The following is an 11,378-nucleotide window of genomic DNA, read 5'->3' on the forward strand; positions in this document are numbered from 1 at the left end:
GCTTGATTTGCTTGCTTCTACTTTGCTGCAAACTTACTACGTGAAGCAGGTACCGAATAGTGCCAAAAAAAACTGCAGCCAGAATGGTTTTCATTGCCACAGGACAGCGAGATGCACGAGAGAAGTTGACTCTCAGGGCCTGGTCTCTGCAAAATCCAAATGCAGACGGTGGTACTATTAGAGCAAAATATTTGCCATAAGTTTCTATACCATGCCTGCTCATGTGTTCTCTTGATAAACTGAACTCAGTATTATTCTTCAAACCTTTGCGTAGCAGCTCAATATGACTAGAATTCTGATTAGAAGACAGGATGAAGTAAGCAGCTTGAAGGAGTGCCAGTGACAATACAAATATCCACTTGACAGTAAAAAGATAGCAACCTAAAAGTTTGCTGCTGGCTCAACACAAAATAGAGAAGATTCCTGGCAACCAAAACCAAAACCAAATTCAAAGTTTTGTTTTTTGCTACTTAAATTTCATCTAGACAGAAAGATAAAATTCTTTTCACCACATTACTAACAATCTCCATGATCATGAGAATACAGCTTACCTAAATATGAAGGTTAGTAAGTTTAGCAACTAAAGGTGCAAAGTCAATACTCAGTCTTTCTTTATCTTCATCATCTTCAGAAGCTGAAATCAAAAGTAAATTCAATAAGTGACCAAAAAAGTAAAATACAAGATCATTTGCACTGAAAGGTTAAGTATAACATACCTGTTACTCCATATAACCAGTCCCTAGTACATAACAAGACCTCCACATTTTCTGGTAGGAGCGAAGTACGATATTTACCCACAATTCTACCACCAATACTGAAAGCTGATTCCGAGGCCACTGTAGTGATAGGAATACTTAAAATATCCCGTGCCATCAAAGAAAGAATAGGGTATCGATTTTTGTTTTCTTTCCAAAAATTGAGAACATCCAATTCTTGAGTTGAAAGGAGTCGAGTATCATCCAAATAAGAGTCTACTTGTGACTTATTCCTCTTGTTTGCATGTTGTTGACTCTCAAATTCAGCAAAATCATCATTGTCATTGCCCAAATCACCACCATAGCAGCCTGCTATTGATCCATCTAGCAAATCACCATCAAAAGTATTCTCGTACTCCTCAAATAGTAAATAAAATTTATCCCGAACTTCATTAGCACGTTTTCATAATCAAAAGGATATAGCTTCTTAAAAGCATACACCACATAATCCATTTTAAAACGTGGATCCAAAATGATGGCAAAACTCAAAACCAAGCTATAACATTCCCAATACTTCTCAAATTTCCGTTTCATTTGCTTGGCCATTTCACTCACTTCAATGTCTAAATTATTGACCTCTTCCGTGATAACTTTTTGAATTTTCCATGATAACTTAAATGGGTTAGATGGGTTACCCAATTATACCCATTTAAATGGGTATAATTGGGTAACCCATTTATATCCATATATAAAAATTTAATATACCCATATCCAGTTATTAATGGGCGGATATGGGTAAAATTAATTAAATGGTTTTATTTGACACCTCTAGTCTTGTGCAAGTATTGTGAACTTGAAACTTTAATAGTACATGTTAGTATCACAAAAATTATCGGGGTAGTACACCCGAACTTAACAAAATAATTTGGATTAATTGCAGCTACCTTCCTTGAGTTTTGACCAAATTACAAAATGAACATTATGGTTTGACCAAATTATAATTACCTCTTATGAGTAACGGTGTGAAATCCAACTAATGGAAGTAGAGAAATGACAAAGCTAGCCTTTGCCAAAAAAACTACATTTATCTCTCTTGATGTTTGTCCATATCAATAAAAAGATCCTATTATATGACAATAATACAATTTAACCTTAAAAAAATATTGTAACGTGATCCAAGGAAAATAATGAAACCCAAAATAAAAGAAAAAATTCACTTACTAACTACTAGGAAATGAAAGTTAATAAAAGTTTTAGAAAATCACTTACTAACTTTTTGCATTCAACAATTATGAATTTTATTTCAATATATAATTTGTTGTGCAATAATAAAATTTAGCTAAACTACATGGTCTTTCATCCGTACACATAATATTTAATTTTTAATATTTCATCCGTACACATAATATAAATGCCTGTCCTCATACAAAAATCTTTAAAGGTTAATCTTAAAAGTTGATTTATAAATAATAGCTTATTTTCTTTTTTGGAAAACAAAGTTTGATCATTTACACATTGATATGGAAAAGGGTTTTTAATGTAAAAATGCAATAGTGGTAAAGAGACTATAATAATGATCAAAACACTATTGTTTATTATCGCCATTTGCCAAGAGTTTTTGTTACATTATATGTAACCTACAAGGAGTTAAAAGAATGGTCAAGGAAAAAAATTGGTAATTAATGATCGTCAAAAAATTTGTTGGGATTGGTGCAATTGGCTAGTGAAATGTTAATTTATTAAAAGTTTGGCTATTTAAAGCGTTTTGGACTAATTGGCAATGAAGCATGGCCTATTTGGTAAAATGTTTCACCTATAACTAAGAAGTCACGGGTTCAGTCACCCAGGGGAACCACTATTGATCCTTTTTAAAAAAAACGAAAAAACAAAAAAAATTTGGGCTGAATTAGACAAACTCTAGGGTTTTATGTTGTTTAGACAAACCTCAAAGGGAGGAAAATGTAATTTGGCAAAACTTCAAGGGAAGTCAACATAATCAACTCAATTTACAAAAGGGATAATTTTAGAAACCTCCCCTAAATTTTCCCATAATATGACTTAGCATCTCTTAAGTTTTCAAAATTCACCTACCTCCCTTGAATTGACATTTTTTGTAACATTTTAGCCCCTTTGAAGGAAATGCAAGAAAGATAAATTTTTTGTTTCAATACCACCCTTACAACAACAATTAAAAGTAAAATAAGTTTAAAAAGTAAAAAGTTGAAAATATGAGTAGTTATAAATGCAACAACTATTTCCTAATATAATGAATGACGTTTTAACAATTTTAAAAAAAAGAACATTCCTAGTTTTATTTGGTCATTAAATTATTTTTGATTAATTTTTTTAATTCTAACTTATTTATGATTTTTTTATAAGTAGGATTTATGTTACAAACCATACGTATGAAGAGATTATTTTAATTTTTAATACAACTTAAATTACATCATATATTAAAAGATATTTCCTAAAAAAATTTCTTGACTTCCTTGTAATTGTCTTATAAAATTTTTCAAAGTGTTAATTACTTGCCAAAATTATTCCAAGTAGTTGACTTTGATTATATATAATCTATCCACGTCCTTTGCTATGCCATTATCACCTTAATACAGAGAAATTTGGACCAATATTGAATAGCCGTTTGTTTATTTTTTTTATCTACATTTTTTGGTTTTAAAATCCTCTTTTTGTTTTGGCTTTTTTGTTAAATAGTTATTAAGAGTACAAGGAAATTTTGTCAATTTGTGACCTTTGATAGGAACATTTGATCTTGTCAAGTTGACAGGGAAGGTAAGTGAAATTTTAAAAATCTCAAGTGAACTAAGTGATATTATCAAAACCCTCAGGGAAGGTTTTCAAAATTATCCCTTTACAAAAAGGTACAACTTTCAAATAAATCCACACCCCAAATACATATACAACCTTAAAACCCTCAACATTTGATGATTTCCTTTTAACTTTTTACGAGTACAAATTTATGGTTCACGGAATACAAATAATTTTCCTTGCCTCTTATTTTGTAAATTATTTATTCATTCTATTATCTTTCAAATGTTTTTCGCGTGTGCATGCCCTTATTTATAAATGGATTTAGAGATTTTTGGTCCGATGTTATATGAATTTTTTATTTTTCTCTCTATGACAATTAGATTTTATCAAAATATGAACATTCCTCGTAAAACTATCCTTTTTTTTTTTGGTAAACTTCCTTGTAAAACTATCTAATATCTTGATATTTATGTATAATCTCATCGAAGTTTGGTTATTATAAGATCAAATGTAACGGTACTATTATTATTGATCACTAGGTAATCTTTTTTTATACATAGCATTAAGGATGAGATTTTTGTGGTTATTTCATGAAAGAAAATTCTTCGTCGCTGTGACCATTTTCAGAAGATGCTTTATGCTATGGCAAGTGTTTTATATAACGTGAAATGTGTTTATAAAAGAAAGGGAAAAATGCCAAATTAGCCCCTCACATTTTGGAAAAATCTTTTTTAGTCTCTCATATTCAAAATCAAGTAAAATAATTTCTCAGATATAAAAATTTTACACATTGGTCCCGCAACTCAATTTTGCTCAGTTTTCTGGCTAAAAGACACATGCCTATCTCAAATGTCCATAATTTCAAAGCCAAAATAGGAACAAAATTCATTTCCCTTCACCCAAAAAAAAAAAGACCAACCTTTTTCCTTAATTTTCATCTACCAAACTCATATAAGACCTATTGGTCATGCAATTTGGGACCCTCATTTTGGTCAACCAATCGTGGAAGCTTTTACTGCTCTTAACTTGGTGAATATTGCCTATTCTGGTGTTTATAAATGGTGGTATATACTTGGTTTTACTCACCAATGAATATCTTTATACTGGAGATCTTTTTTATTATTTTTTATCACATTTTTAATAAATAAGTTGATTGCACTTACAATCGAATGAAATTTGAGCGTTGCGTTGGTTATTACGGGCAACTGAGGCAGGCGTGTGTTTTTTGATCAGAAAACTAAGTAATAATGAGCAAAATCTTTTATCAAAATTACTGAGGGTTGGACATGGTCTGAGAGGGTGTAAATTTACATACTACCTATGATATATAACGTCAAAGGCCATTTGATAAATGTTTTGCTATTTGTGAGGTTCTACTGTGATTTACTCAAATTACAAGGTAGGTTTCGTAATTGGATCAAACTACAAATTAACCCAAACAAATTTTGCACCGATAACATTTGCAGGTCCCCTCAAGCCCGCATGATTCTATGATTATGAAATTAAGATGAGTGTTTAGTAAGATATGACTGTCACGTCTGAACTAATCAAAACTGGATGATTCTTTCTGCCTCGAAGCTTCATGTTTGTTCATACGAGCCCAAAGAATCAAATGTTCATACGTGCCCAAAGAATCAAATTGAAGGAATTCCAAGGATATCAAGTAGCTCAAATCTTCTTGATATTATATTTGTAGTTTATCCAGCACAAATTCCCAAATCCAAAAGTAAAGAATACGTGTAAAATGATTATTGATTTGACCCAATTTGTTTTAATCCTCGGAGAATCAAATATATATCCAAACTCCCCAATCTTCCGTCTATAAATCACCGAAAGGTCCAATTAAGCAATTACCAAATCCACTTTAGAATGGAGTTCCCATGTCCAAGTTTCAACCGTCCATAACCAAAGTACAGAATCTTTTGAACATTTTCTTCAGAGTCTTGTCCTAAATTCATGGCAGACTCATCCGGGAACAACCATCCTCCCCCACAGCCTACGCCAGCTCCCACGGCGGCTCCGACAGCTACTCCGCCAACTGATGAGGATCAGGCCAAGTGGGGCACTCGTATCATGGGTCAACCAGCAGCTCCAACAACTCATCCAGACAATCAGAGGGCAGCCTCCTGGGTCAATCAGCACCACCCCTATGTTGTTCACTCACCTGTGGACAAGCCTAGCGAGAACCCTGGTGAATCTGTGATTCATATGTTCAATTCTTGGAGCCATAGAGCTGAAACTGTAGCAAAGAACATCTGGCACAATTGTGAGTTGATCGTCCATCATAGCATTTCTTTCTTTCTTTTTGTTCTCTTGCTTTTGTTTGTGCTGGATTAATTACTATTGATATCTTGAATTGGCTTTTTTGATTGGTATTGAGAAAATGGATGATGGGATTTTGTTCCCAGAATTGAAATTATGGAGTTCTGTTTGGGTTGTATTTAGAAGAATTAAGGAAAAAAAATACTTGAGCAGTTCTTGGGATATGATGTATCATGGATGTGCAATGAAAAGTTAATTTAGAAAAATAGAAAAGGGGTTAGAAGAGGTGTTTATTGATGTTCTATTACAGTTATTTTTTTACTGGAATAAGTGATGAGTTTACGATACAATTTTCTGTTTCTTAAGTTGATATGTTTACCTTAGACATTTCATGCTGGCAGTTTTGACTCTTGAATTGCATGACTGATCATACTGAGAATAAATATAATGGTTTTATATTCCAAAACTAGAATTGAGGAGTGATGTTGATACATGAATAAGATGATTCATTTTGCTGCAGAGTTTTCTGCTTTTTAGTTGTTTGTGTTATGCCATTTGTGTAAAATACAGGGAACGTGTGAGATTGTTATATTTGGATTGGTTGTGTTGCCATGATTGAATTATGTAGAAAGGAAAAGAGGGGCTAACTTTGTGTAATTGCAGTGAAAACTGGACCATCGGTTTCAGGAACTGCATGGGGAAAACTTAATTTGACAGCAAAGGCGTTGACTGAAGGGGGATTTGAGTCTCATTACAAGCAGATATTTGCTACAGATCCAAATGAGAGGTTGAAGAAGACCTTTGCTTGTTACCTTTCAACCTCAACACGTCCTGTTGCTGGAACTCTTTATTTGTCAACAGTTCGAGTGGCCTTCTGCAGTGATCGTCCCTTGTCCTTTAGAGCTCCTTCTGGGCAAGAAACTTGGAGCTATTACAAGGTATAAGAACAAACTCCTGTCTGTAGAAATTGCTTTCGGGTCACAAAAAATTCAGGAGTCTACTCTTTTTTTTTTGTTTTTTTTTTTATTGGTGGGAGTCTGCTCTTTTTTTGGTCAGTTGGTAGGATTTCATTAGTTTGAATACGAGCCAGGTTCAGACTCTATCAAAACCTTTACGACTTACCCGCAAAATTTTCACTTGTTCTGAATGTTGCTAAGGCAATGTTTGGATTTTGCGTCTGTGTAGTTTGTCTCATGTTTGGCTGGACCTTGAATTTACAAGGTGAGGTTTATTATTGTTTACAACTGTAGAGATGATGATTAACACTATCTTCAAGCTTTTTTTTCTTGATTTTGGTACTGATTTCAGTCAAGTTAGGTATTTTCTGTTTGACTTTATTAGACTCGTTGAGTTTGTCAGACTCTTTACATGACTAATTTTGAATATCGAATTTAAACTGTCTGTCAGGCCAGTTTCTAGCGTCTTACAGAATGCAGTAGCTAATGATAGTGATGCCAAGAAGATCAAAAAATAGATATGTGGATGATTTTTCTATGGTTCTTCTGATGATAATGAAATCTACTTACTTTAGTTGCTAAATCTTGTTGAAAGTTGGCGGTTCTCTAACATACAGATCCATTTGACAGGTTATGATACCTTTGGCAAACATTGCGAATGTGAATCCTGTTGTTATGAAACAAAATCCACCAGAAAAATATATTCAGATTGTGACGGTTGATCGACATGAGTTTTGGTTCATGGGAGTTGTTAATTTTGAGAAAGCATCACATCATCTCTTAGACAGCGTTTCTGATTTCGGAGCTCGTCAAAATGCTTCTACTGTTGAATTCAAAGCCAAGCCTCAATTGATGACTTTTTCAAGCCAAAATTGAGGACTTTGAATTCTTTGGCCTAAGTTTCTAAATCCCACATCGGTTAAGTTTAACATTTGAGAGGTTGTTTGAGAACTATAAATAGCTCTCAAACAAACCAATTCAAGCACACCAAGCAAGAGCCAATAACTTGCTTTCTTCTCTCTCTTTGTAATATTTCTTCTAGTGAAATATTAAATTGTCGGTAGTGTCCGAGGACGTAGGCAAATTAGCCGAACCTCGTTAAATTCTGGTGTTCTATTTTATTGTCTATTTAGTAGCTATATTTGTAGGTATATTTGTAGTGAGTTATTGTGCAATTAAGTGCATATATAGGTGATTCTGTCTAGGAAATTGGTACTTAAGCAGGCCAGTGTGCCTCACCAAATATTTCCTGGGAATTACCATTTTGCAATTTTAGGTACAATAATTTACTCGTTATACCTTAACTTTGGTAGGGCTTCCGCAACAATTGGTATCAGAGCTCGAGGTTTCTTAGTATGCTCTGTGGTTGCAGCATGGTCTGATCTTCCACATCAGAAAAGATTTCTTGGGCTATTGTTACTCTACATTTAGGAGCTACTAAATATAATTAGTAGAGATGGCCGAAAGTAGATCTTCATCTACAATGCAAGCATCAACAAGCTCGTCATTATCTATTATGGCGAGAAATGTTATGACGAATACAAAATTAAATGTGGAGACATTTGATGGTACCGGTCATTTCGGCATGTGGCAAAGTGAGATTCTAGACGCGCTCTTTAATCAAGGTCTAGACATTGCCATCGAAAAAGAGAAACCAGAAGAGATTGAAGAGAAGGAATGGAGGACGCTAAATCGTTTAGCGTGTGGTACAATTCGATCGTGTCTTTCAAGGGAACAAAAATATGTGTTCTCAAAAGAAACCTCTGCAAATAAATTATGGACTGGATTGGAGGAGAAGTTCTTGAAGAAAAATTGTCAGAACAGGCTCAACATGAAGAAGCGTTTATTTCGCTTCACTTATGTTCCTGGCACAACTCTAAGTGATCACATCACTAATTTCAATCAGTTAATCACTGATCTGATGAATTTAGATGTGACATTTGAAGACGAAGATTTGGCTCTCATGTTGTTGGGATCTCTTCCTGAGGAGTTTGAGCATCTTGAAACAACTCTACTCCATGGGAAAGCTGAGGTGTCCCTCAGTGAAGTTAGCTCTGCCCTGTACAGCTATGAGCTCAAAGTTCGGATAAAGAAAAGTGGAGGATTGCAATGGATGAAGAAGTACATTCCCTTCATAAGAATCAAACATGGAGGCTAACCAGTCTTCCAAAGGGAAAGAAGGCAATCGGATGCAAGTGGGTATATGCAAAGAAGGAAGGATTTCCTGACAAGTCTGGTGTTCGCTACAAAGCAAGATTGGTGGCTAAAGGTTACGCTCAGAAGGAGGGAATTGATTACAACGAAGTGTTTTCTCCAGTCGTGAAACATTCCTCCATCAGAATTTTATTGGCTTTGGTAGCACAATTGGATCTGGAACTTGTCCAATTAGATGTAAAAACTGCGTTTTTACATGGTGACTTGGAAGAGGAAATCTACATGACTCAGCCAGAAGGATTCAAAGTTGCTGGTAAAGAAAAGATGGTATGCAAGCTTGACAAATCGTTGTATGGATTGAAGCAGTCTCCAAGACAGTGGTATAAGCGATTTGACAAGTTTATGATGGGGCAAAGGTACACAAGAAGCAAATATGATGATTGTGTATATTTGCGCAAGCTACGAGATGGATCCTACATATATCTTCTTCTTTATGTTGATGATATGTTGATAGCTTCCAAGGATCAAGGTGAGATTGAAAAATTGAAATCTCATTTGAGTCGGGAGTTTGAAATGAAGGATCTCGGCGAAGCCAAGAAAATTCTCGGCATGGAGATAAGTAGAGATAGAAGATTGGGGAGGCTTTATTTGACACAGAAAGAGTATCTTAGTAAAGTATTAAAGAGGTTTGGTATGAATGAAAAGACTAAACCTGTTAGTACTCCACTTGCTCCTCATTTCAAGTTTAGTGCATCGTTATCTCCAAAGAATGATGCAGAACGAGAATATATGGCAAAGGTACCGTATGCAAATGCGGTGGGTAGCTTGATGTATGCTATGGTGTGTACAAGGCCCGACATTTCACAAGCAGTTGGAGTTGTGAGCAGGTACATGCATGATCCTGGCAAGGAGCATTGGCAAGCTGTGAAATGGATTTTACGGTATATTTTGAACACCGTAGATGTTGGATTAGTATTTGAGCGGGATGAGAAGATTGGTCAAGGCGTAGTTGGATATTGTGATTCTGACTACGCAGGAGATCAAGATACACGTCGATCAACGACTGGGTATGTTTTTACACTTGCTAAGGCACCAGTCAGTTGGAGGTCTACCTTACAGTCAACAGTTGCTTTGTCTACTACAGAGGCGGAGTATATGGCAGTTACGGAAGCTGTTAAGGAAGCAATTTGGCTTCATGGATTGCTTGATGAATTGGGAATTGGACAGAAGTCTATCAAAGTTCATTGTGATAGTCAGAGTGCTATTCATTTAGCAAAGAACCAAGTTTATCATGCAAGGACGAAGCATATCGACGTACGGTATCATTTTGTGAGGAAGATTTTGGAAGATAGTACGATACTACTTCAAAAGATTCAGACCAAGGAGAATCCTGCTGATATGCTTACGAAGGTTGTGACAACTATCAAGTTCCAACATTGTTTGAATTTGATAAATGTTGTGCACAACTTGAAGATTGGCGCTTGACAACGCATTTGAAGACACCACCGAATTTGAGGGAAAAAAATTTGTATTTTTGGTGGGATTAGAAATTATGCCAAGGTGGAGATTTGTTGAATTCAAAGCCAAGCCTCAATTGATGACTTTTTCAAGCCAAAATTGAGGACTTTGAATTCTTTGGCCTAAGTTTCTAAATCCCACATCGGTTAAGTTTAACATTTGAGAGGTTGTTTGAGAACTATAAATAGCTCTCAAACAAACCAATTCAAGCACACCAAGCAAGAGCCAATAACTTGCTTTCTTCTCTCTCTTTGTAATATTTCTTCTAGTGAAATATTAAATTGTCGGTAGTGTCCGAGGACGTAGGCAAATTAGCCGAACCTCGTTAAATTCTAGTGTTCTATTTTATTGTCTATTTAGTAGCTATATTTGTAGGTATATTTGTAGTGAGTTATTGTGCAATTAAGTGCATATATAGGTGATTCTGTCTAGGAAATTGGTACTTAAGCAGGCCAGTGTGCCTCACCAAATATTTCCTGGGAATTACCATTTTGCAATTTTAGGTACAATAATTTACTCGTTATACCTTAACTTTGGTAGGGCTTCCGCAACATCTACACCTATCGCAAGCTAGCTAGTGTGTTGTACATTACTTTTGATACGGCCTTAGCTTATATGCGTGTTTTTTTTTTTGGTTTGTTTGCTTTTATTCCTTTCGTTTCATTTGTTTGATACTATGAGGAGTGTGTCATTGTGTCCTAGTTACAGAGCAGTTTATAAAGTTGAATGAGTTTTGTTTGTTTAGACTTTGCTAGAAGAAACTTTTGTTCTATTTTAGGATGCAACAGGGGCAAATGCCACATGCAAAAGTGTTTTTAAATTCGGACCAAACTGATTAGTTCAATTGGTTGAATCACGAACCAATCTGGTTGGAAGCTAAAGCTGGAATGGACTAAAAACCATTGAGAACTAGTAAATCCGTTAAAGTTGGTAAAATCTGAATGGACTGGTTGAATCTAATTTTGAGTACTCTTCCTCATTTGACCCAAAAGTGTTTTTAAGATCGAACCAATTCAACCGATTC

General features: G+C 35.0%; 1 protein-coding gene and 1 long non-coding RNA gene across 2 annotated transcripts; one reads left to right on the plus strand and one right to left on the minus strand.

Moving 5' to 3' along the window:
- Positions 1–309: 309 nt before the first annotated feature.
- On the minus strand, positions 310–1,044 carry LOC113688925 (uncharacterized). The gene is made up of 3 exons (XR_003448146.2): positions 717–1,044; positions 552–634; positions 310–423 (listed from the first exon to the last, which is right to left on the minus strand). It is a non-coding gene; the product is annotated as an uncharacterized lncRNA (long non-coding RNA).
- A 4,179-nt stretch (positions 1,045–5,223) lies between these two features.
- Positions 5,224–7,699, plus strand: LOC113689976 (GEM-like protein 5). The gene is made up of 3 exons (XM_027207798.2): positions 5,224–5,730; positions 6,390–6,664; positions 7,313–7,699. The coding sequence occupies exons 1-3, from the start codon at positions 5,421–5,423 to the stop codon at positions 7,556–7,558; spliced, it is 831 nt and encodes a 276-aa protein (XP_027063599.1). The 5' UTR covers positions 5,224–5,420; the 3' UTR covers positions 7,559–7,699.
- The last annotated feature ends 3,679 nt before the right edge of the window (positions 7,700–11,378 follow it).

Source organism: Coffea arabica, chromosome 5c (genome assembly GCF_036785885.1).
Source record: "Coffea arabica cultivar ET-39 chromosome 5c, Coffea Arabica ET-39 HiFi, whole genome shotgun sequence".
NCBI classification, from domain to species: Eukaryota; Viridiplantae; Streptophyta; class Magnoliopsida; order Gentianales; family Rubiaceae; genus Coffea; species Coffea arabica.

What these genes read in the sequence shown, in the direction of transcription:
- LOC113689976 (XM_027207798.2), top strand. Translation starts at nt 5,421, where the DNA reads ATGGCAGACTCATCCGGGAACAACCATCCTCCCCCACAGCCTACGCCA. An exon ending in AAAGAACATCTGGCACAATT is followed by an intron (nt 5,731 to 6,389) that starts GTGAGTTGATCG and finishes GTGTAATTGCAG; the next exon opens with TGAAAACTGGACCATCGGTT. An exon ending in AAACTTGGAGCTATTACAAG is followed by an intron (nt 6,665 to 7,312) that starts GTATAAGAACAA and finishes TCCATTTGACAG; the next exon opens with GTTATGATACCTTTGGCAAA.